The sequence below is a fragment of the Ornithodoros turicata genome, chromosome 10 (genome assembly GCF_037126465.1).
Source record: "Ornithodoros turicata isolate Travis chromosome 10, ASM3712646v1, whole genome shotgun sequence".
NCBI lineage: Eukaryota > Metazoa > Arthropoda > Arachnida > Ixodida > Argasidae > Ornithodoros > Ornithodoros turicata.
In genome coordinates this window covers 23,461,801-23,488,502 of record NC_088210.1, presented here as the reverse complement: position 1 = coordinate 23,488,502, position 26,702 = coordinate 23,461,801, and the positions used below count along the sequence as shown (strand labels likewise).

At 43.7% G+C, this 26,702-nt stretch overlaps 2 protein-coding genes across 2 annotated transcripts in view; one reads left to right on the top strand and one right to left on the bottom strand.

Annotated features, from left to right (window-relative positions):
- LOC135371108 (protein ABHD15-like) overlaps nucleotides 1-26,702 on the top strand; it is a 121,956-nt gene that overhangs the window by 46,721 nt on the left and 48,533 nt on the right. The gene's annotated exons all lie outside the window — the stretch shown is intronic.
- On the bottom strand, nucleotides 1,582-26,702 carry LOC135371107 (SEC14-like protein 2). The gene is made up of 12 exons (XM_064605116.1): nucleotides 26,436-26,702; nucleotides 19,622-19,691; nucleotides 19,204-19,247; nucleotides 18,882-18,944; nucleotides 16,949-17,042; nucleotides 15,900-15,994; nucleotides 13,798-13,876; nucleotides 12,944-13,024; nucleotides 12,794-12,880; nucleotides 12,087-12,193; nucleotides 7,975-8,290; nucleotides 1,582-6,571 (listed from the first exon to the last, which is right to left on the bottom strand). The coding sequence occupies exons 1-12, from the start codon at nucleotides 26,487-26,489 to the stop codon at nucleotides 6,483-6,485; spliced, it is 1,179 nt and encodes a 392-aa protein (XP_064461186.1). The 5' UTR covers nucleotides 26,490-26,702; the 3' UTR covers nucleotides 1,582-6,482.

Below are 26,702 nucleotides of genomic sequence, written 5' to 3'. Positions count from 1 at the left end.
ATGAGTCCGGTAAACGTTTCTGGTAGCGCCTTCTGATCTCGAGATCGCGGGTTCGAACCCGGCCGAGGTCGCCAGCAACTTGGTGAGAGGGTACAAGTTGCTTAGACACGCCGTCTTCCGCGAGGGACGTTAAATACAGGGTGCCGTCTGGTGAGCTTTCATCGCACGTTAAAGAACCCTCAGGTGGGCAAAAGCAATCCACAGACCGACCGCTGTGGCGTCGCTCATGATCTCAGTTGTCTTGCGACGTAAATACTCAATTATTATTATTGTTGTTATTATTAAACGTTTCTTTCCATCTGGAATGTGCCTTTCAGACCGGAACCCTTCGAAGATGGCCCCTATAAGCATCCACCGCGTCCGAGTCGATACGTATCCTATCAAACCCATCGCCCTCTAGAAAAGGGAGCGCCTGCTGCCGTTGCTCGATAACGCGCGACCTGTCTTACCCAGTTGGCCTCCTTTCATATCTTGCGTCATCCGGTAGCTAACAGTTAAATGCCTGCTTTTTTTTTTTCATCGCCTTCCGTTCCTGCCGTAATACGAATCATCGGGGCGTTTGGCAAAAAATGTGATCATTGTACTCAACTTCATGTGCGCTGAAGATGAACAGGCTGTTGTTTGTTGCGTGCATTCAAGAACTGCCGACTAAATCATTGTACTGGTAAGACACCTACCTGTCACCGCTACGCTCTTGAACTGTCGGATAATGAAAGCAGATGCAACTGTGACAGCCCTTTATGGACGTTCATATCAATGATGCACGTCTTCGAAACGTGGAACACAGCTAGAGCATTTGTAACGTGATATCAGCACCGGCGAGTTCAGCGGGCGAAACGTCGGTGGAGATGCGAATGCGAAAGGGGCACCGCCAGGGATGGTTAGTGCACGTAATACGTCGCGCGTATTCTCTGTCCGGCCGCAACAGATATTCCGTCTTCGCCGCCTCGTGTGCTATAGCAACCCCACTTTCAGCGTCCTGTTTCACATTTTCTACCAAATCTTCCTACGTTTCTTTCAGCGTTGTTCGGATACTGTTGGCATTTGTTCCGCGACATCTTCTTGTAGTGTGCTTTCCTCTTCGCTCTCCTCCGCCGATATCTCGCCCGATAGAGTTGCTCGTGCGGATGCCCGGTGAGGGTTGCACGTCCTCCTCTGTACATGTCTCTCCTATCGCTGCTCCTGGGTCTTTGCTGTCGACTTGTCGAATATCTCGATGATGGAGAGTGTTTGAGAGTGTAGTCATGTCAGCTGAGTTAGTTGCTTGCCTGAGGATTCTCAGAGCTTCTTGCTATTTCGAACAAGTTACGCATGATCTAGACAGTATGTGGATATCAGAATGGAGCCGGTGAAGTTCTGCAGAACACATGGCTACGACTGACTGTGTCTGGATAGTAGTTTGTCTAGTTTTGGTGTCCAGAGCAAAAAGAGAGAAAGAGCTAGGTATCGCAAGATTAGGACAAATAAGACATGCATACGACTCTAAACAGATTTTTAAAAAGCGGGAAGATCAGCCAACTTACAAAACTTACCAAAATTAGTCTGCAATATGAAGTGCTATAGCGAAGAAAGAAAGTCAACGTGCTTCCACCTTTTATTCTTTCCACTTTTAAGAAACAGACAAGAGGCTTCCGACGAAACAGATAAAAGAAGCAGAAGCCACACGAAATGACAGGAATAACATTATATCTTTAACAACGATCAACAGACCAGATTCCCATGTGAGACTCTCACCATCCTAAACAGTGCATGCAACGTAAACAGTCCATGCATTTCAGGCCTATAGTGCCTTCTTATGAAATTCAGTGATTTGTGTCGACTCCGCGTTGTATTTTTGCTGGTGATAATTTACTCTTCGTCATACTGTAGTGACTTACGTTCTACTGTGTCCTACACAGCGGCATGGCGAAAACCTTTTGCATACACACTATGACTTATCGGTCTCTACACTACTGTTACCTGTTCCAGCCCCGCAGGAAATCCACGATAAAATTTTCGTATGAACTGAACTGTGTAACAGTTCTATTTGTCAGGAACGCAACATAATTTTGTTATTGCTTGGAAATATTTTCGTGCTTGGTGTACATGAGGCATACATATATTAAATACAGTATGATCAGCAACATAAAGCGGTGTAAGGTCGCAGTTCAGATGGCACATACGGCAGCTTAACAGGCCCTGCTTGGTTTGAACAAAACTAGGTGGCGCACTTTAATATTCGTAAGAGCATAGCAAAAACATATCATTCTTCACAATGAGACTGTCTACCGGAATTCTGACGAATCCGCCTTTTTGTCCACGTTGCTTTCTCTCGCTAATGACGTCGAACAGATTACTGAAGCACTTTACTGTAGGCGGTTCACAGATTACTGAAGTGATATCTTAGTTCGAGACCGCAAGTCCATCCTCCACGCGGTAGTAAATCTGATTTGATCATCGATCCACAGGTTCACGCGCAAAAAGTTAACGGATTTCCAGAGACAGCAAGCACGTTACAAAGAACAAGAGGAAATCGCATAAAAGCAATTAATATTCATATCGCTCCACGGACGATAACAAAACGCACTTACGACGCAATAGAGAGCACTTACGAAATGCGTAATGTTTGAGGGAACATATGCTCGACGAACAGTGATCACTGACGAACATATACTTGAATTCGCTTTTACCTTAACTCTTTATTCAATTCCTCATTGGCTGTTTATTCTGGCGTACGTAACTGTATGTCAAATAATAAGACTTGGATCACTATTCACACATCACCTCGTCACTTTCTATCACATACTGACCAATGTATAGCCTGCCTCATTCATCACACCGTGTATTTGTTGTCGGTGTGTGATAGGGATGACTGATTTTTCGATTTCTCCGTTCCTCGTTTCTACATTATCAGCTATATTCCTCGTGTAGGTCGCCGAGCTATCTTTCGTGTATCCGACCCTGCTATTACAAAGAATATCACACGTGGTTCCTGTGCGGCTCCAGAGTGAGCGCTAAACAACTAACGATATAGTTATACGTACATACAAACTGATTCTGGAGCTGCAGTGTCTCTCGTATGTATAGCACTGGACCACGTTGCATGCAAGCCACTATAAACGTTTGTATATAACAGTTATATCACACTCGCTATTATCACATTTATGTTTATTGAAACGTCAGCCGTTGCAGGTTCACGCGAAAGGACGCGGAAGCTGAGGAAAGACATATTTAGTTTAAGTTGGGAGAGAGAGAGAGCACTTAAACGAGAGCGCTTGACGTCGTTCGAAGCCTTAAAGTACAGGCTATAGCCGTTGTTAAAATGGATGCGATCGGCGCACGAAAATTACTCGGGACAATATATCGTTCCAATGCAAGGTATACATTCGGACGTTTTCAGTGCTACCACTGGACCAATTCGTTACGAAGTGCAAATTGGACGCACACGGCTGCTCTAATTAGTTGCTGGGCTTCTGTCGGATCGATACGGTTCTGCCGAATATATGAACTTAAATGGCGGCTCGTGTGCTTTTTCGTATTCTGTCTGCCCGTAAAAGCACTTTGCGATGTAACTATTCAAAGGGTGTAAGAGCGATATTGAAAACCGCGTATGCTCAATAAGAAGTCCTTTAGACTGTAATTACTCCCCATTTTAGTCACCTGACCCCGAAATTTACTTCCCAGCACTGAAAAAATAGTCCCTAAAATTCGCCATAGTTGTGACAATGCACCTAATCCACAAAAGGACTAAAATCTCTCCTTTTTCTGCTGAGACGTGTAGCCCACGGCGTCGCTAAAATTATCACAGAATGTAGGTTTTCACGTGTTTGACGCCACTACTTTGCGCAGCGTACTGCTTTTAAAGGGGCACTAAAATGAAAAAACAACTTGCTCTCAAATGAAGGTCCGTGTTCCAATTAGTGCAATTCAAACAAAATTAGTTCGCACAACGCTACCGTCTAGAAGAAAAGCGCAATGAGAGCAGAGCCGTCTCTGACTGCAACGAATAGGATCCCCAGGAGGCAAACATTGGCCGCATCCAATGAGACAGCAGGAGAAGCGCGCGCATGCGCGTGTGGATTTGAAACGGGTCCGATCGTAGCGTTCCGTATATGCGCGGCATGATGCGCACTGCTACATTTTCCAATGCCGATTCACTGAACTGTAGCGTACAACAGTTCTCGCGAATTTTCCACTGATAACATTTATCTTCACGTTTTTCGGACAGCGACGCCAGTCCCCTTCGCAACGCGCACTTTGTTTTTCATGGGGGCTGCTCCATGGCGTAGCACGCGCAACTTGGACTAAGAACACCGATGCACGAGCTGAAGCGTCGTTCACTGCTTAACGCCGAAGCAAGAAAGGGTACGGTATAATTTTGATTGGTAGCTTCGTAACGGAATAAAAGTTTTGAATTATGATAACACGTACGAAATTAACATAGCGTGTAACGTAATTTGAAGTGAACTTGTTTTTGCATTTCAGTGCCCCTTTAACTGCTTGTGCTGGCGACACTATACATCGTGTGTGTTTTACGTACTTCATACTAACTTTTCGCCACATTACTATTTTACGAGGTAGAAAATTTCGTGCGAAGTCACCCTTTTAGTAGCTAACGCATATGAGCTTTCACGTCACCCAGTTCGTGGCGCGACTGGCACAGTTTTTGTGCTTGGGCTCCTCCTTACAATGATCCAAATGTCATTGTTACATTGCCTTTAAAAGATATTTTGGTTCTGATATTCGACAACACCAAATGTCAAAGGTCACCACGGTCGTTAAGCACCGAGAACCTTACTTATTACCTTAACGAGCGAATTTTTTCTTACTTCTGATGGACATGCCGAAATCCACTGTTATGAAAGAGCAAAATCGTCGTGAGTCGGAATATGATAAGCGCTGTGGTCTATAGAGCGTATTGTATATACCATTTAAATCGCCACGATTTGTAGCATCACCCACTTCTTCGGACATGCACAACCGTCCATATGCTCCCGCGGCATTTGTTCCATTTGTTCTTTTCCGCCTTGCACGAAATAATATCGATTTTAACGACCTCAATACGAATAGAAACACATTTAGAATTAATTCTGCGCGGTCACTTTATCAGAAATAGCTGTCTTAAAAATTAAAGGGAGAAATCATCTCCCTTTAAACGCTCGCTTTCGTCGCTTACCGTCGGTTTTCGAATACCCTACGGGAGCGCTGTGGGACACCTAAAATGTTATGAGTCGTCTCTGCGCATGCTCAGAACCCAAACAGTGTTTTGTGCGTGACTACTCCTTATTTCTTCGGGGCCGCAAAGCGCCCGGGTAATAACTTTTATCGAGAATCATCAAAGACGCTGCCAGTTCATAAAAATCATATAGTCTGTCCCACTAAAACCAGACAAGCGATGCAACGAAATCTATGATCCGTTGACGAACAACGACGCCCTTCGTGTGTGTATATCAAGCATGTAGCTCACTGGGAATGCAGAGGACTACACGAATTGAAGCAACGAAATTGCTCGCGTACGCATCATTCCTGAGGAAAAAAAGAAACTGTTGAAATACAACATGACGCATAAGTAGTCATAACTTTTTATGATATTGCTGTTAAATATGTGCCGTACAGGGTGCTTCATGCAAGCCGTTCACACGACACAAGGAAAAACGGGAACGACATCTAACCCTTCCTAAACAGCCATGGAGATGTCTTCTTTCTCCGAAGGACATATTTTAATTTTTCTTTAAATAATATAATATCGCCTGCAAAAGTTTCTAATGGAAATTTGGTTATAAATGTCTAGTGGGGGCTGTATTGAGACAGTCGGGGCAGATGTTGCTTCATATGTTTTCCCGGTGCAATTACAACTTGAATGGCTTTCGTAAATCATCCCGTACTTCTTGAAAGACTCTTTGAGGGGGAACATCATCCAGAGATTATCTGTCGGGAGAGGTGGATTTTTTAAAATTCTGCCTGATTACTATATCCAACTGCAACAGAAGCTTAGAAAGGCTTCACTCCATAGAATACAAGAATAACCCAAGATAAACTTAATGGATCAGCCCCAAAATTACAGTGCCGTGAGAACAAGTTTCACGGTCAATACCCAATCCTTTTTGTAACTTTTCATACCGTAGAAGATTTTCATATAATTTGCTCGTACCGAAGTTCCGCAAAGACCATATTGATTTCTATTATTTTTGACAAATTTTAGGAAGAAAGAACTGAGCCGGAAAAAGGAGGATGCCAACCAATAAATCAATCTGCGAATGTTACATGGTAATATATCCCGGACATCACATATCGATCACACTGGTTTGAGAACTATTTATAGATGCTGAGAGATCCGAGTGAAGGACCCGGAGTGAGAACAACACGTGACACATTCAGATAACAAAGTCTGGCAACAAATATTCACAACACGATTTTTTTCTTTCATCATCTTCCTCTTCGATGGATGGAATGGTATCCGGCTTCACTGCACCGCCATTGTGGTGTCGAACACCTTTGGGTGTTCAAGCAGCTGAAGGAGGTATTACTTGGTAGTGGTACAGCAGTTTCTTGCTGCGGTACCAACTGAAGCTGTTGTCGAACTTGAGGACATCTGTGACGAAGAAAACGCGTCTCTTAGATTAGGAATGACCATGGAAGAGAGAAGCGGTGCTCAAAGCCAGCGCCACCTAGGTACAGGAAGCCTGCTTAATGCCTCCTCTCACTCCTTCGCGCGTACACATAAGTCCGGATGTCAGTCTTTCTGCGCACTGCTAACCACGGAGAATATCCTGCAGCGCAGACACAAGATATCTCGTAGCAGACGACAGGAAAAGACGCGCACGCTGTCTTCTGCTAAGTGTGCACTACGGTCAACGCCACCTCGATACAGAAGGCTTGCTTAATGCCTCCACTCACTCCTTCGCATATAGGTGGTGGTGGTGTAACTGCTTGCCGTAGTCGGCCTCGCAAGGCGGGCAACGTCACGACTAACGCAGGTCCGTAAAAAAAGAAAAAAAAAAAAAAGGAAACGGGAAAGACAGGACTGTAGATTCGGATTTGCAGTGAAGTCCAATCAGGGGTTGAGCGATGACATCGCATATAACAATAGACATAAAAGGCCAGGATGTCAGCCAATCGCCGCAGACGATTTTAAACTCAAGCTCTCTATGACTGCCAGTGGCTGCACATGTGGCTCATGTCGGCTCGTCTGCATAGCTACGGCCGCCGAAAGCACGGTCGTGATTGGCGGACTCTTAATTGTTACGTCACGTCGTCTAAGCGATCAGATTTTGTTTCTAGGTGATGATGGCAAAACCACAGACAACAAAACAACATAGCACTGATGCTTCCTTGAAACCAGCTCAGGCTGTACTGAAATTGGTATAACGAATTAAATGGATATGTAAAATCACAAGAGTGATGCGACGTCGTGCATATAGCATTACTCAAATCACAAAGGAAGGATCACATTAGCTTCTAGCGCGGTGCAGTTGGAGGAATATACATCTCGACAGAGTCTCGAAATGTATAGAAAAGATGTTGGATGGATAACACGGTCGGCATAACATGCATCAGTGTCACGGTATCATAGTTTCCCTGCCAAGCGTGGTTGGAAAAGAAAGAATGAGGAGGGGGGGGGGGGGCGCACCTTCGAAACGTCTGTCAAAACGAAAGGAAGAGGACAACTAATTAAGACTTAATAACGCGTAATAAATGTAGCTTAAAAAATTAAGTAAAGCCTAATCAATGTCATTTAAGAACCTCCCTTCCGAGGGAAACCTCGATGTGTAACCCGGACTGGTGTAACCCGCCACGCACGTAGGAAGTGCTGCCATTACACTTAGCTCGCTAGCTCCGATTGTTTATTAAGGGCTACACATCCCTCGCAAATAATGACAAGATGTACGCTTAATAGGTTGATATACGTAGTTACACAAAGCTCTGGGGTATTCTCACAATGTCAACTGGTCGGAGCATGTATATTGCTGGAAAGGACGAAAGAAAATTATTTACATTTCCCGGGGTTTGTACATATGTACATTCCATCTTCTGGAACCAGATGGCAGTTGACCCGCTGCATGGCGACCACTTCCTGCATGGTGCCAGCCTGAGATGAAGACCTATCCGCGATGTAGAAGACTCCGAAGCCGATATCGTAGTTCTCTGTCTGGAACTCCCACCGTAGGACTGATCCTGCTTCCTCCACGTCTACCGTTAGAGGCACCGAAGACTTCTTCTCCACCACGCACATCTTGAGGTTCTGTTCCGTTGACAGCCGCCGAGACGGGGCAGTGTAATAGGAACATGGGACTGGGCCACCTGTGCCCACCTGCAACAGCAAGGATTCTGTACACGTCTAACCGGGGAGGGGAGGCGAAAGGACATTTCGCAATTATTGTACCTAACGTGTAATTACGTTTTTGTCCTGATATATCACCGTTTCCTGTATACCGCTTCTAACATCATCATCTTATACTAAAGACAAGGTTGTAGCGCTACCCATCATTCCAGCACCAAATCATATTCGTATCTCAAAGTATCCAGTGAGTCACAAATTAGGTAGCAAATTTTCTCACTGATTGTTACTACATGCATTTCTCGACATCGTTCCAACAGGCAAGGATAGAATACTTTAGACTTATACTTTATAATTATGGAGTGCACAAAACGTTCTATGCAAACAACCATGTAAACTAGCCTTTTCCCAAACTATCATCATTCATAGTTCAATTGTTGTTGTTTCTCGAACCTTTGTATTGGACCGAAAAATCTCCCGGAATTGCCCTAAGTGGTATCGACCCCCAAAAATAATAAAACTTCGTCTGCGCATTTTAAGTACTTACGAGAAAAATCTCTTCTTATGAAGGTTACTTACGATAAAGTCCACGCCGAATTACCTTCCTATTTATTTTCTTTTTTTTTACACTGTAAATCACGATTTATGAGGCAGGGTCGCACAGTTCTGAGGTAAAAACTTCACAGATGGCGCGCCGCCACACAGGGTTCTGGCCTTTTTGCAGCGCAACAGCAATTTCGAAGCGTGCTACCCGATTACAAAATTTAATGTGGCGGAATAAACGCCTTTAATGTTCTACGGGCCCCGCTCTCTCATACGAAGGCATTGCAACATATAGTTATTGATCCTGGGAGTAACCCCACCCGTTTCGTGTTTTCATGACGTTATGCGCTCTCAAAACTCCGAAACGCCCATGGAATGGACGCCGTAAAAATAGTTTGCCTATATACGTGCAGTCGTTCGGGTAACAAAGCTAGAAGCTAAGGAAGAATTATGCCTATAGCCTCGTAAGATTCAGGCGAAGAAAGACTGTAATATTTCGGATTCCACAATAATTGGATTCCACGCCTATTCCTTTCGTCACTTTTTGTGTCTTGAGGATATTACTATAAATTTCGCGGTTTATTATCCGAAATTATTCTTCTTATTATTATTTCTTAGCGTAACGTTTATTTATTTATTGGAAAATGCGCGTAAACGGAGTATCCGTCTAGGTGGGGCACTAAGTGGCAGCCCAATATAAACGTGAAATAAAACGTTACGAGCACGTTGAAGATGAAATCTACACATCGCGATTCTGTTCAACTAGATATCTGCACAAGTCCCCACTTAAATGGAGGCAGAGGCTGATATATGTCAATCTAGTTATATCGATCTTATATCAATCAATATTATCTCTCTGACTGCCATTCCCGATTCTTGGATTTTTTCCCTTTCTACTCCTGAATAACAGATTACCGATTGACAATTATTTCATGGGCCTCTGAAAGCCATAACGCTGATGTTATCCGTGAGCTCTCCGGGGACATTATGAAATATCAACGAGGCTAAGTTATCTTTTCTTTTTTGTTTTCCTTTTCCTTTTTTTTTTCGTTGTGAAACACGGAAAGAACACTTTTAATCGTAGATGAAGCGATTCTAATGCGTGTCATGTGTTCTGAGTTACAACACATCCTGTCATAGCTCTGTACACATAACCGACTTCTAAAATTAAAGGGGAAAACGTCCTATCACACTGATGATGGTCGATTGCCGCTAAGATACATTAGATATTAGTCTCTAAATGAGAATAATTAATGCTCTAACAAGGCGCTTTTAAGCAGTTCCCGACGAATTTTTAAGGCAAAAAAAAAAAAAAACTTTTTCATTCTACATCAGATTTTGATGTAGCAAGCGTTTCGTCATCGGGAAATACGATAGCGATAGGCTGACGCTGTTTCAATGACGTCACAATATTTGAAAGTAATGAGCGTACATTAGAGTCCTCGTAGACGGCGATATTTACGTACGACTTCCGTCTTCTGCTACAACTGTCCAAAGTAGAGAATGCATACCGAGATTCCGAAACAAACAAAGAACAAGAAATACGTGATGACGATAACATTGGGTGTTTCACCGCAGGAGTGTTGTACCTCGCTACATGTGGAACATTAGATAGGTTAGATGGGACTGGAGTAGTTCACAGATCAGTTTGAGGTGTCTTCGAATGGCTGTGCAGTGTCAAACAAAAAGAAGAGAAAATGAAATAAATGAAGAAAAACGGAAGCACCGAAAGACAGTACTAGTAGTGCCTCAGGACGAGAGACGCCGATATTTCGAACAGAGACTGTTCTTCTGAGCAGAAAAAAATGCAGTATCATGAGAATCGGCAGGCAGATCGCTCGGAAATAAGACGCCACCGACCTAACAATCAACCACCATTATAGAAATTGAAAATTAACAAAACATATACAGTGAAACTTCTTTACAACGAAACTCAGGGGACAGCAAAAAAAATTTGCAGTAAAGGTATTTTCGTTAAAAAGGATGTCCATTATTTGACCTATAAGGCTCCAGCAGGACCGCAAAAAAATTTGCTGTAGTGGTATTTTCGTTAAAAAGGTGTTCGCTATAAAGGAGTTTGACTATATCGTAATAATGCGTCTCGGAGCAGACTGGTGGTCGTTAGGAACTCCATAAGCCTTTCGAGAGCTCAACGGTGTTCTGTATGCGGGGTTCTGATAAGGGCCTATTTATTGTGGCCAGGTTGAACGGCTTCATCCCCGTTTCGCATATCTCGCATTCGATAAGGGCGCACTCAGTGTTCTCTACGGCGCTTCAGTTAAAGCGTAAGCTTGTATTGCAGCGTCCAATCACGTGCTCGAATTCCCGAGGTAAGTCTACATTGAAGCGAAGTCTGTACAAGAGGGAGGGAAAGTGTCCTGGCAAACGGTCTGGAAACGCATGACAAATTTGGACCCACCGAATACACACACACAAAAAAAATGATGACTTTTAGTTCGTTTAGTAAATTGCCACAACTATTAGTTCCTTTCGGGACTAAACGCACGGAAGTTTGTGTGAAGTTTAGTTTTTTTGTTTGAAGTTTTTTTGCGCGAAACCATTTTTCCCGTATTTCGCGAGCGCCAAAAATTTGCGAATTTAAGTACCCGCGAACTAGGTACACTGACGTCACCGAGAAACATGAGCTTGCGTTTTTCGCGAATTTAAGTTCCCGCGTCAACAATTGCCTCCACCAAAACGCGAAAATATGTTCCACGCAAAATCAACGACTTTTACAGTATTTGCAGTGTTGTGGAGTAAATTTCAGGGTTAGGGGACAAAAATGGGGAGTAATTGGGGACCAGAAGCTGTAATTGCTCCTCAGATTTACTCCCCTGCCACACCTGCAGTCTTGAATGACCATTGAAACCAATGGTAATTGAAACTTGGGCGTAGCGACACCAAGCGTGTTGCACGTCAACTTGTCAGAGAGCATTGGATGGAACGCTGCTTGAAAAGTTGACACGTTACACGCTAGGTGGCGCTATGAGCATGTTTAATGGCTAGGTTAGGTGACGAATGCTACCACCCGTTGTATAGGGAAAAGCCGCAATATCCAATCCAATCCAATCCGAGGTAAGGCCATTACTTTAATGATCATTCAAGATTGCCTTTGTGTCTGTGATCTCCTGAAGCCATTGCTGCGGAACCCTTTGCAAGGGTTCCAAATATTGGTGTTAATTTTAAGTTATAATGTTGGTAGTGGAATAACTAATCAATAAACGAGTATTTTGCATCGTATGGCCACTCCATGTGTAGATCGATATCTTAAGTACGTTTCTCTTACAATGTCTGAGCACCGCGGGTCTCCATCGGGACCTGTCTTCGTGCCACCCCAATGAAGAGGGAGCTCTTCGGGTTCGATGTCTTGGAGAAGTGCTTTCTTCCAGTTGTCTGCAAACAAACAAAAAAACAACAAAAACACAAGAAGAAGAACGTTATTGTCACGTACAGAATACACACTGATTGATTTATACACAGGGTGTCTGAGTTAAATCCCCGGGCTAAATAATTCGCGAACCGGTGCACCAATCGAAGAGCTTTCTTTTTTATAAGTATCTGTCCGATACCGCTGTGCACCGTGTGAATGAGTTGGAGCCGTTCATTACTTAAATAAAAAATTCAAATGAGTTTCGTGAAAAAGCATAACTTCTAAAGCAGGGCGCCGTCGGCATTAAAATGGGTACTACCCCTTTTGGGACGTTCCGTGGACACCTTTTAGAGAAAAATATACCGCCGAAGCGGGTCATTTCTTGCAATAATTAATTGGTTTCGGTTTACATATTTTTGTCGCTGCTGGTAGCGGCGAAGTGCAAAAGAACGTAATTCATTGGTGGACATGATAGTGGAAGAGCAGGTTGTAGGCGGTATCGGACAGATACTTGTAAAAAAGAAAGTTCTTCGATTGGTGCACCGGTTCGCGAATTATTTAGCCCCTGAGTTTAACTGAGACACCGGTATATAAAAAAAACACTAATCGTTCGTTGTTATTACCTTTTCCAAAGACGTGAATTTTCTTTGCCGTTTCCTCGCTGAGAAAAGGCTTTACCATGTTGTAGATGATGGGGTAAATCTTGGGTGCTGTATTGTATGAGCGACATCAAACTATGAAAGGTCCTAATCGTAGATTGGAGAGGGACCCACCATTGATCACGTATGCCTTCTTGAGCATTTCCGGGTAATTGTCTTCGTACATCGTCACCAGATAAATAATCATGTCCAAGGCTGCGCAGTAAAACGATTACCAGCCGCGTTAGTAGTATAATAATAGTACACTTTATTTATATACGTATCAGATTTAGTGAAATGAAATTGAGAAAGAAAGAAAGCTTATCAAAGGCCTCTGCACCCTACAGTAGCGAACATACAACGGTAAACAAAAACTACAATCGAGTGCACATGAAACATTAAGAAACGATACACCTTATATAAGTGACATGACCTAAAAAAATTCAAACAGTAAAAACACAGAGGAACACTAAATGACAGTACATCGATGCACCGATAGACCAGACTGAAAGCTATATGTTAAAAATTACACATTATCTTCCACGAATGATAATCCGAACGCAAAAAGTACTCAAAAAGACTACCCAAGTCCAGAAAAGTAATTCGACAAATCAGTCTTATATGTAAATGAGATGTTGTATGTGCTGCTATCTAGGAATTCTACTAAATTGTATTATAATATCTGAAAGCCATTGGATGTTCTACACTGTGAGACCTTGTACGACGAAGGTATATACGTCAGCTGTGCACCTGTTCGATAGTATGTGCGACGTGTGATAGTCGTGTGATAGAATATATTCTAGGAAGTGTTCTAGGTTCTAGAGGGAATTATCTATCGGTACGAGAAATAATTATCAAAGTTTCACTGCACAGTTCGCAGTGCATTACACAGGAAGGCGTGTGGTTTGTCTTTGTATTTCATGTCAGGTTGTTTGGCACACACGAAGGACAGCGTTCAAGGCCTTCCAAAATACAACATGCTGTCTCACCTGGCTTCCACGCAATTTGTTTCAGGTTGAAATTTTCGAGGTCAAATATGAAACTGTGCATTTCTATGACTTTGCCAAGCTGCAAAAAAAGAATACATCGTCTAAGAATATGCCCTCTTCCACACCGTAAAAAGTGCGAAGAGCTGTTTGCACAACACAAAAGCAAACAAGTGCAGATCACTTCTACATGCAGCTTAGTTTCACTGGCACAAATACTGGACAAATTTTAACACCAATACTGATTCTGCTTTCCACGGGATTAGTCATTAAGACCAAGCTGCACGTAAATCAGTACCATCCCTCAACAAGCAGGGATATGCATTGTCGAAGGAATAGCTGGCGTGCCGGAGGCACGAGCGGAGTGTTTAGGGCTTCTGCGCATGCGCTGGTGCGCAACGTTTCACAGAAACATAGTATGACGTCATTGCCGACTGGAAGGAGTAAAAAGTAGTAACCACACTCTAAAAACTGAACTTCACCGCATAGCACACTGCACACCAACCATTGCCACGAATGATAGGGTTATCGCTTGTGATTCCAAGAGAGAGGGGGGCGTACGCGTTTTTGTGGCAATTTGAATATATGAAAATTGTCACAAAAAGGCGTACTCTGTACCTCTGTCTTCCAATCACAAGTGATAACCCTATCATTCGTGGCAATGGTTGGCGCACAGTGTGCTATGCAGTGAGGTTCTGTTTTTAGAGTGCATTGTACCTTAAGGTGGACTCAATTTTTAAGAAAGCCTATGGGGAATATTTGTTCGCAGGGTTCTCGTAAACCTCGCTAAATTTCGACACGAAACAGGTACAGGCGTGATCACCTCGAGTTTGTCTAGGGAATGACATATTTTTCAAGGCTTGACGCAATCCACTGATTTTTTGCGAATTAAAGTTTGTCAAATTTCAATACATGAGGGTCTATGGGAGATGCAACAAAGTCCCTTTACTCGGCACGCCCGCCCGCGATATTTGGGCCAAAATAATGTCATTCCCTGCAGTAACAGTCGGGGAATTGATTGCAATCAACAAATTTGACAAGCTTACTGCAGTTGTCCAAATCCCTGCGAACGCAAATAATGGCTTTGCCGTTTGCTGGCATGTTCTGCACACTGGCGCCGATTACATTACTTCCTTGACGCGCGACAGGAAAGCAAAGCGAAGAAAACAATTTTGCGACGGTGCGGCCAACTCTCTTCGGAAGCGAACGTAAACCAGACCGCACGGGTCCGCCTTAAAGGAGTAAAAAGGGGTAACGAAGCAAACAAAAACGTTTTCATACCGGCAAATGTACGTTTGTACGCAAGCAAATCATGGCACAAGCGCACAGAGTTTCTGTTATCGTTTTCTTGCTGCGAAATGATACTAACTTGGGAGCAGGGATATGTGTTACGTGAGCAGGAGATCGAGGAGAAATGGCTGTGTCCCGGGACGCGATTGTGTCTGTAACAGCTGGCCCAAAGGCGAAATAATCCCGAGGAGTATAGATCGACCATTTCCTGTACCTTCAAAAACAGGAGCTCCAGTCTTCTTATCTGGGGCCCGACGCTTGACATCTGCGTAGTCCCTAAATCACCAGAACAGATTTCCCGGAACTCGGGAGCTTATTTTGCGGAATAAGGATGATATTGAAAGAAGATGGCTGAGCCGTTGACGATGTGAGTGAGGGATAATGTTTGATGAGTTCCATCGAGTTCTACGTCGACTGGCGTTGGCGGTTCTGAGATTATTATCATTCTATTCTTAGTGCCTGTAATCTTCGCGGAATGCATTGCTGTGGCACCACGTGTCAACTTCATTTCGCGCACTCCATTAATCAGCTATCCAACATCCAACCCAATCCAGCAATAATCAGCTATACTTCATTAGGAACCGCAAAAAGAAATTTAAGTGCAAGATTAGTAGTGCTGCTGTAGCAAGTAGTAGTTTAGAGTCTATTGGATTAGAGTGCATTGGATTGGATTAGACCGTGCATTCCTTCAGTGCACAAGGAACTTTTAATGCTTAACATCACTTCCTTTCGGTGTCGACAGTGTCCTGTTCGGTGTCGACAACCATTGCTAGTCACAGGTAAAACAAATATATTTTCTGCTTTCTCCTGCTTACCTTTTCGCTCTGCGCCGCCATGTCTTGTGCACTGTACTCTAGCTGCTGTATTATATGCCTCGTGAAGTCCTTTTTCTTTACTGAGTAAAACAGACCTGCGAACGAACGAAAATACAACGCACATTTATTAATCAAGAATCGTTTATTTATTTATCATTTCTTAAACATGCGTACAGCATGTATATGCGATATATTCATACAGATCAGAATATGAAGTAGCGCTCACTTTGTTGTATGCCCCTCCCTTGTGCCGTTTTTCGGCCTTACGTGTGGAGCTCCGGGAATATTCAAATATACTATTCCGTTTGGAAAAAAACATTCCATTCAAAATTCGTATATATAATCATTCGCTTCGGTATTCCAAAAATTCAAATATGCCTATCAAACCGACCGGCCTCGGTGGCTCAGTCGGTAGCGTGTTCGCCTTCTGATCCCGAGATCGCGGACTCGAACCCGGCCGAGGACGCCGGCAACTTGGTGGCAGGGTACAAGTTGCTTAGACACGCCGTCTTCCGCGAGGGACGTTAAATACGAGGTGCCGTGTGATGAGCTTTCATCGCACGTTAAAGAACCCTCAGGTGGGCAAAAGCAATCCACAGACCGACCGCTCTGGCGTCGCTCATGGTCTCAGTTGTCTCGCGAAGTAAAGCCCTAGTTATGAATGCCTATGAAACTGCATTGATCAAATCGGTTTTTCTTTCTTTTTCTTTTTTACTGCTAAAGTGCCAGACCGCGTGTACCACTTCGCGGCCAGCACGTCTTGCGAGAAAGACTCCTTATCTTCTCTATAGATCCAATAAAGGATAAAGGCAACCCGGAAATCCGGCCTTCGTTGCGTATCGCTTTACGTGCATGCTCGTTTGTCCATGTACAAAGCAAGAAAGCAGTAGTTATAGTAACAAAAGTTAAGTAAGCAACAAGTGAGAAACGCATTCGCTCTCATCTGCTTTACAATCGCACATCCTAGGCTAGAGGACAACGTAACGACAATGTTCTTTATTTATTTTCGTCGATTGATTTTTTCCCCCTGAATTTTATTATGATATTACCTTTTATATCCGTGTAGCCGAAGGGTATGATCCATAAGGGACATCCTTCTTTGTCGTGACCAACTAAACCGCCTGGGTAGTATTTCTTGAGGACCTGAAAAATGTCCGCGAGCAAAAGCAACATAAACGATTTCTTTGTATTCCACATCGCGGAATGTGCGCTTCGCCGATCTAAGATGCGGTGTGGGCTTCTGCCTGGTCATTTGCAACAGCCCATTATGTATACAGGGTGCTTATTTTTATCCTTACAGAATTTTTATCGCTTTTTTTATTTAATTTTTATTATTATGCTATGAGAACAGCACAGATGTCATTTTTACAGTTGAGTTATACGGCCAGGTGGACATCCTCTCGAAGAAAGTATGCAACTATAAGATGACTAATTAACTAAAATTCATTAATTAATTCTTTCATTAGGGGATTTCGGGCAAAAGCGAGATAGCAGAATGAGAGACCATCCTCGTTGACAGCCGTTGCACGTCTAATAAATCCTGAAACACGCACGTGCGTTAAAATATCCATCCCTGAATTTTGATCTGCAAATGAACCGAAACCGAAACCGCGGTGACCGGGAACGCAGGGAGCACAGCGCTTATTTCACGTCAGAGGGGCACGTGATTTGGATCGATGGAGATGATTGGAGTAGGTGCCGATCTGCTGGCGAGATAAACCGCTTTCCGACCCAGATAAGCCTCCGCCGGCGTAGATGATGCGCTCCTGAGGCACGCTTTTTTGGTTTCGGCTCATTTGCATACCGAAATTCAGGGATGGATCATTCACGGCACGCGCTCTTTTCTGGATTTTTAAAAGATAGAATGGCTTTCAACGAGGATAGTCTCTCAATCTGCTATCTGGCTTTTGCCCAAAATTCCCTAATTAAAGAGTTAATTAATGGATTTTAGGTAATTAGTCATCTCGTAGATACATACTCTCTTCCACAGGATGTCCGCCTGGCCTATAAGTTTATAACTCAATTGCAAAAAAGGCATCTATGCTGCTATAATTGATTTTTTATAAAAATTCTGTAAGTGATAAAAATAAACACCCTGCATACCGCGACCAATGAGAGAGTGTATCCACTGTACCGATGGGAACGTCCTGCTCATCAGAGAGTCGTTAGTACTCCGTTGATAACGTGGCTTCTAAGGCACCGTATCTACCGCATCTAATCAACTGATAAGATAAGATTCCGAATCATGCACGCTGCCATTGGTTCCGGTATGGACGGTAACTTCACGGTGAGGGTACCAATGGTCTACGAACACTCTCTACTATCAAAATGATCAAGCAACACAACATCTTGACCCAATATTGGTCCAATATCGCACCAAGATGTTGTGCTGCTATAACAAACAACTTCAGTTGTTTGTTATAGGAAAATTTATTGACGACAACAGGCTCACTAGTCACAATATGTACAAGCTCTATCTACAGTGAGTACTACCACTAGTCAGTACTATGCGTGTTGTTTGCATCAGTGTGGCAAGAATACTGCACGGTACTGGGAACGGAGCGGAAATTGTGGTTTCATCTCTCTCCTTCGTCCACTCTTTTGCTCTTCTCTCTTTCCCACCTGTTCCTCTACTTTATACAATTATAATAATGTATTACTGTAAAAACGTAAAGTATTATTTATTATTCGGTAATTATGATGCATAATGCGCAGTTATATTGTTGCCACGAATAAACATCTTTCTACCACGTGCAGCGTTTCTCGCTCCCAACTGATATCGCGAAACAGTCGTTCAGTTTTTAACGGTCGACAAGGAAGTCAAGGTAGCTGAATAATGGGTCCCCGCCACCTATAGCTTATAGTGGCATTCCACGGCGTTGTGCTTGAATGCGACCTTGTCAACAGCGTCGTTAATATGCCTTATCTATTTTTAGCTTCAACGCGCCGCGAACTTTGTGACGCTTGTATCTGTTTGCTCACCTCGGTTGGCTCGTAGTCGTCTAAAATTGCGTCGATGTTGTTCTGCTTTCTCCACTGCAAGTTCTGCAAAGAACATAGAAACAAAATGCAAGTAAGCTGGTGTGGGCTAGTTGCTGTACCATTTCCGTTAGTCTGGGGAGATCTGTGTCTCCCCTGCGTGCATGACTCCAGACTCAGAGATATGTCGCCGACAACTCAGCAAAGAGTTTTTTTTTTTTTTTTGCTTGTTTGTTTGCAGAAAAGCGACGTGCAACAGGACAACACTATATTGTGCGACTGTTTGCAACTCGGTAAGAAGCTATCAAAAGACATGCTTGCGTACCTCTCGCAACATCGACTCCGCTTGGGCGACGTTGAAATTTCGCGCTAGAAGAAAAAGCACGAGTTAAGCATTCTATTTTAGGAGAACAGAACGTTTCGCGGAGAGACGCCTCATAAAAGCATCGTTAATTGTCGTTGTTGTACTCATGACGCGCGGCAGAAAACAGATTAATTTTAGTGCGGGGCTACAGTTCCTTGACAAAAGGCACACCCGGGCTACATTACGTCAATGGTCCTTCGTAATCAATAACATAAAAAATGAAAAGGTTGAGGAGAAAAAGAACCACGGATTGGGGTGGTCTAGACCACCATACACAGGCGGATTCATACTCCAAAGGGGGGAAAAAGAAACAAGAGTAAACTGAGTAAAAAGGAAATGAAATTCAGCGTTTCCCTATTTTTTAAAGAAAATATCTTACCTCTGAGCCATCGTAACAAGTAGTAGTCGTCATGACTGGGTCGTAAGATATCGTCAACGTTGGCCCTGAGCTGAAATAGAGTACACTCATTAGCTACGATACCCAATACGCAATGAAGAACAGAAATATTCGCACGTAGCCATGGTCAACCCTGCACACTCTAATAAAAAACAAATGCAATTTTAGTCCTTCTCTATAGAGTAGATGCCTTGGCACAAACATTAGTCCCTTTCTTTTCTTCTTTGTCTTTTCATTTTCTTTTCTTTTCTTCTTTGTATTTTCTTGTCTTTCCCCTTTTCTCCTTCTTCTCCTTTTCTTTCCTTCTTTTTCTTTTCTTTTTCCTTTTCTTTTCTTCTCCTTTTTTTCCTTTTTTGGAATAGCAAGCCGACCTCCGTCTGGCTGACCTTTCCTTTCTTAATAAACATATCCCCCCCCCCCATTCAGGGACTAAATGTACGGAAGCTCATGCGAATGGATTATTCGAAGTTCCGTGGGATACATTTCGCGGTCAGGGGACTAAAATGGAGACTCATTGCAATCTGGGACACGAAAAGCTGCAATTTCTACCACAATTACTCACTTCCTGCTTTATTTTTTTAACTTGCACTTCATTTTCACTCTACTTCATTTCAGCAGCAATTCCCACACTCATTAAAAATAAGTGTATTACATGGGCAGCTAATGATCTGGAACGTATGTTCGGAGAAAGATGATCACTCAAAGTGAATAAGAGGAAATTACGAAGCCTTCCTAAGTGGGCCTATTTTTACCCACTGCAGGGCTGACGCATTGCGCGAACAAGAAAAGCGGGGATTAAGACACATATGGATCGGGCAGCTGCATCCTGCGCTGTCATTTCTGCGATGGTTCGCCGTTTGCTTCTTCGTATATTGCGTCTGTACGAGGGAATATTGGAAGTGTCGTATGGCTCGGTTGCGTCTCCTTCATACACTGATGCACTGCAGTGAAAGCACGCTTTACAGGAGCCCACCACGGACGAACGGACGGACGGACATGCACTCTTAAAAGTGAACTTCACCGCATGGCACGCTCCTAGCCAACCATCATCTCGAATGATATCGTTATCTGCCCTGATTTGCTGAAAACGGGAGGCGTAAGCCTTTTTGTGAAAATTATGAACAGCATAAGTGTCACAAAAAAGGCGTACGCCTCCCGTTTTCAACAACCCAGGGCAGATAACGATATCATTCGAGATGGTGGTTATCTAGGAGCGTGCTAAGAGGCGAAGTTCATTTTTTAGAGTGTACGCTTTGTCTGACTTGACTCCCTATTTGTACTGCACGAATACTGATAGGTGGTGAACGTAGAATGCCTGTGGGTTTGCACAATGTGTTTGGACAATAAGAAGCTTTTTTCTGATTATGCCTCGCTGTGTGATAAGAAGGGAAAACAAAGAGAAATCTCGACGGTCAGAGTCGATGTACATGTTACACAGAGATACGCCTCATACGGCATTTGGCAGAACCAGGTCAGGCGGGGAATTTTTCATTGGAGGACGAGAAGGCAAAACGTTTGTTACAAGGGGCAATACTTTTTTTTTATCGCATGGGGCAAAACAAGCAGAGCGGGGACGGTGGAGAAGATGGCGTGGGACGAATGTGGGCGATAATGTCGGAGAGATGTTCGAATTATTATGGAACCAATGTCCATTAGTGTAAGCGTGAGTGAGTGAGTGAAAAAGAAAAAAATTGAGAAAATTGGCACTACCAAAGTGGAAGCCGGATACTCCATACCACGTAAACAACTCAGAACACATGAGCGTACTAGACACTTGGAGTGCAAACACTCCGATACGAAAAATCACACAAAGTAGCAACAGTAAAAATAAATAAATAAATAAAATAAACGGAAACAGAGGCACAAATGTCAAAACTTTCATGCCGGGGTCTACCCAAAGTCTACCCGTGGGTCTACCATGGGGGTCTATCTACCCAAAACCGTAGACAACCCAAGAGGGCGACCGTCTAGGGTCGCGAGCAAGCACTGAGGTTTAGTTTAGTGTAAGCGTAGTGAAAGTGTGCTCGGTGCATACTAAACTAGTGCTAGGATAATTTGCACTCGGTTGGTCAGCTCGACTAAGTGGAACCCATTCGCTAATGCAGTATTTCTTTCTACTTCTTCGTCATCGTCAAGGATATTTCGTGTGACCTTAAGTTCGCCGAAAAATGTCGATCGTAAAATTCTGCGAAAATGAGATCCTCGCGAAAATTGCTACTTTACGCGGCATCTTTAATGATGACACGCGAAACAAAGACAAGGGCTCCGTGGTAAAATGCAAGCACCAGCGGCGAAGACATGATACGGGCACGATAAACGGCTCGTGCGGCGGTCGTTACGTAAACTACTTCCTCGGCGACGCTCGTTGGCGCGTTTTGTGTTTCGTACACTGAACGCATTATCGGAGTCCCTGATGGCCCGTCCCCTGCTGTAATTTCCTTCTACGAGCATCGGGTTGCTGTTCTGAGACAAAAGCAGAAATGTTATTATTTGAAGTACGTTTAATCTGAAAGAATGGTAAATGCGGAATAGTCGTTGGCGTGGCGGATTCTCATTTTTGTATGCCTCATCTTTTTCGTCGTCATCCCACTCATGTACTAACCCACAGGCACTGAGGTATGGTACCGCAATTGTTGCGGTGAATCACCTCACCCTATAATCATTCATGTAGTTGTTGTTGTTGTTGTTCATTTTTGTCTGACAGCAGCAACTTTTTTTATCGCTTTACGCGTTTTTGTTGTTGCTTATTTATTGTGAGTGTTTTTTTTTTTTTTTTAATGTTGTGTAACACATGGTGAAATATTGCTGTCGATCTTCAGAACGCTTCTTATTGCGAAACCGTGCTGTTTCCTCTCAACATGGTAACCACAGCCCACCGTCAGAATGCATCAGTTTGTTTAGAAACTGTGTCAGCCTTTGCCTGAAACCGTCTTTGGAACGGCCAGCTCGGGAACAACATTCGAACCCGATAAGCGGCCACTCCTGTTACACGGCCGCAAGACCTGTCCACGCCCAAAAATATCACGCCTAAGCCGGACACGCGTGGTGTTTGCCGCAAATTCTTTTCACAACAGACTTCTTATTCTTCGCCCTTTGCAACCATGTGCAACGTGTACGAGTCTTCGTCCAAAGAAGATCTCTGTTGCGGTCCAGATGGCATCGACATGTGAATAGAAGATATGCGAACAGTGAAGAAAATCGAGAGTATCAGCACGACCTAAACGAAGTGCCGTAGTACGAGTCAGTAGAGGCAGGAAAACGTGAAGCCAAAGGAGAAGAACGCTTTGGTGGAAGGCGGAGCTACAGAATGGAATTCCAAACCTCTGTCCTGGGCCATGGGGCACCTGTTTTCTACACGCTGTGATCTCGGCAGTGGCCCGAAGGACACCGATTCGGTGTCCAGAACTGTCTGGACGGAGCTCCTCGTGCCACGTCCTTGAGGACCAGGGCACCAACCAAACCTGTCCGGAACGTGCAACCTGCACTTGGACAGCTTCTATAAGGGGCTCAGGAAGAGCTACATTAAGTCGTTGAATCTTCCACTTGCCAACATCATCTTCACGTATCTTCTGGACCGGGACTAGGGTAGGCCAACCCTCAACAGCGTCCATTACGATCGCGCCCATGCAAAATGAACGCCAAATAATAACGTCTGCTGCCATATTCTACTCTCCGAAAAGAAGCTCCGAAAAGTATGAGGACGAGGCACATGAGAGAGAGAGAGGGACGATTCTGGAAGGGTGCCATCACTGGTGTAGCAGCATCGTGCTTGAATACTCTGCCTCACTTACTATATTGCACAGACCGAAAAGCCTTCCAAAGACGGACCGACCACAACGTTCGGTTTCCTTGAGCGCTTGAATAGCTCCGTTCCTCTGACCTCGTTTTTGCTCATCTCGAGGCATACTGATGGACGTGAATGCGATTCCCTTTCTTTCACAATGCGTTCGCCACTACGTGCACTATATATGATTGTATATGTGGTAAGAACGGATGACGCCATCTCTACTATATTATGTAAACGAGTGATATAGTATTCCACGAGGTTAGGGTACGTATAGTAAGAAAAAAATTGACTGCATTTTTGGGCATCCTGCGGAACGCGTTCAAATGCCGTAGCTACATGAGGCAGTCGCTGGCGATGTTTCTTGACTGCAAAACCCCCTTTTTTTAAATACTACGAAATTTATTGAAAGCTTTTCGACGATTTGTACAATCGTTTAGTTGTATGCGGAACTTTCTTTAAGTGCTTTAGTTATTTTTGGTGCTATTAAATTTTATCGAAATACTTTTAACGTGTTTTTTTTCTTCTTATTTGCCTTCTTGCAGTGGCGGTACACAATTTAAGCGTACCGCAAACACAGTCTAGTGATCATGTGGTACTGCCAAATGGTATCACGTGACCTTGGGGCAACACGGTGAATACGTTGATTGGTAACTGCGCTACTAAGCATGCGGTCCATACCGAAGAACCCCGATATGAGGGACACGGAAAAAAGGGGACAAACACAATGAAGTCTCAATGCATGCGGGGTTCGTGCATCCCGTCTTATGTCCACATATAATGCTTATGAAAACCACAATGTACACAGACTCGAAAGATATTTGTACGCAATACTTTCGTTTATCGCCGTTCATAAGCCTTGATGTGATGTGATGTGATGTGACGTGAATAAAGAAAAAATGGGATCACGTTGCTTTCTCTGCGTGCCGCTGAGACCTTGAGATCACCAGCGATGCGGGTTGTGTTGCACACGAGGACGGGGATTCCTAGTGAGACTGCTTCGACGCATTTTATATTTATGCGTAATGCTAACTGTCTACCTGTGCCAGTCAAAGCATGAGCAGATGACCGAATGAAACTAGAAAATTGTCTCTATGGAGAAGACGTTTGATTCCAATAATTCCACACGCTTCGTGACACTTTTACAACAAAATAATATAATAAGGTAATTCGTCCAATTCAACAGTGTTCCTATAGGGGAAAAGAAGGAAGCTTATGAACATGAATATTTAAAATGTGGCGAACAAATTTGATGGATTCGAGACTTAACGAAACAAACATTGTGCTATCAATTGAAAAAAAAGAAGAAGGAGGAGGGAATGCAAACTTGAAACGATGTATTTTTGTTCCGAACGTTAAGCAGTAAACTGCAATTTATATAGAGGAGAAACAGGCGTATTAAGACTGTAGGGGGCGCATGCGAACCGATGGATGTATAAATGGAGGCATCAGGTTGTGAAAAAATCAATAAATGTGGGTACGATTAGCGTATTCACGTAGTCATTTAAATAAACCAGGTTGGAAACTTAATCGTTATTCATAATTAGTATTCACGCACATGTCACGGAATTCCACGAAGAAATAATGAAGTCTCTTCTTCAAACGACTGTCCTCATCGATTCATGTCGATGCATTTTACGTGACATTCTCATCTGACATATATCGAGTCAACCACGCAGGACTAGCTATTTGAAACAACAGACAAATTTATCTCTGCTTGCGTGCGTTGTGCCCTGGCGGGCAGCTGCAACACGGGCGGCTCTCCCATCCCCAGATGGCTCTGTGCACTTTCTTTCTTTCTTTCTTGCGTGTCGCTTGCGCTAAATTAGAGCGGGAAGAGCTTTGCATCTTTTCCGGGTTTTACGATTTTACTCTCTTCCAAATATCGACTGCGACGCATTTTTTGTTTCTTGGTGGGCTCGTTCTCATTGCATAAACTTGAACGTGGGCGTTATGTTCGCCCGTGTGGCGCTCTGGTGTCTACCGTAGTTTTGATGTTGTTCCGCTGGATAAAAGTTTTAATGTAGTGTCCTTTTACTGCTTCTCTGAGTGTCATTAACGTTAGAGAGCGTCGTTCAATAACTTCACCACATGTATTATTTGAATTCTTGTATTATTATTTTTTTTTTTTTTTTGGTACGTATAACATACCAAGACGTAAGGAACTCTCTGAAGCTGAAGTTGACGGAGTTCGCCAGGTTTTTGGTACTTCTATACAGAGTGAAAACAATGCTAATGTTTTAGGGTTACGCCCAGTGAAACACGCTTTTACGCTCCGATCTGCATCATCGTCGCGTGGGATAAATCCCGACAAAACCCGAAAAGCAGCTTGCAAAAATGCAAATCCACCCACGAATACCGGCGCTCGCTCATCTCGTGTTCACCTAAAATGCGAGAAACGCTGTCTTATTTTGTATTTATCTTTTATTAATTACCCGATATCTCCCTGTTTTACAGCTCCTGAAATAAAACCCGATTTTCACCCCCCTCCCCCCCAACCGAATTAAAACGAGAACAACAATAACATGAGACTTGAAAGAACACTGTTTCTAAGAATACTCCACTGCGATCTCATTCACTCGTCATGTACCATTTTGCCTTCGGATAAAGTGTTCCTATAATGTCACAAGCCGAGGTGACTCGTTCGAGAACCCCATTTTTAGATCGCAACAACGTTGCTCGACTCGCTAAGCATATCACGTCAAATATAGTTGTGACGTAAAGAGCACTAGCAAGTCTGTAATCACGAATATCAATGTATCGTCATTTACTAATTTTCCGAGCCATCCACGCTGTCTGCAACGTGGCGAGCAATGTCGACTCCAAATCCTCCGCAATGCTACGCAAGTTGGGCACAGTGAGGCACACGGACACAGCGAAGCGTGATGACCTTTTCGAATCGACTCATCCAATTCAATCGGCGTAATGCTGCGGAGGGTCACCCGCGGAATGATGACCTGACACAACCGCGGCAGTCGACACATTTGAATGTCACAGCGCGTCGTCACTCACCTGGTCGAGCGCTGTCATTTGCTGGTCCGTTAGATCACCCACTCTACCGCTCATGGTGGCTGTCCTGTGATTCCACCCGTCGAAAGCAGTCACTTAACAGGAAGGAAGGGTAGGAAAGTGGAAGCAACGGTTTTGAAATGTCGCCGCTATTTACAGCCGGAACAGCGAATTTCGACGGTACATTTTGAGTCGGCTAACACACGGGCCCACACACAGAGATACGCACGAAGCCTGCGGTTACTGCTGCAGAGGCGTGCTGTATCGACT

Bases quoted from the DNA above. Each gene is read 5' to 3' on its own strand.
- LOC135371107 (XM_064605116.1), bottom strand. From the start codon at position 26,489: ATGAGCGGTAGAGTGGGTGATCTAACGGACCAGCAAATGACAGCGCTC. The intron at 17,043-18,881 runs GTGAGCAAACAG...GACATTTTTCAG, and splicing joins ACGACTACGAGCCAACCGAG to GTCCTCAAGAAATACTACCC. The intron at 13,877-15,899 runs GTAAGCAGGAGA...CTTTTTTTGCAG, and splicing joins TGGCGGCGCAGAGCGAAAAG to CTTGGCAAAGTCATAGAAAT.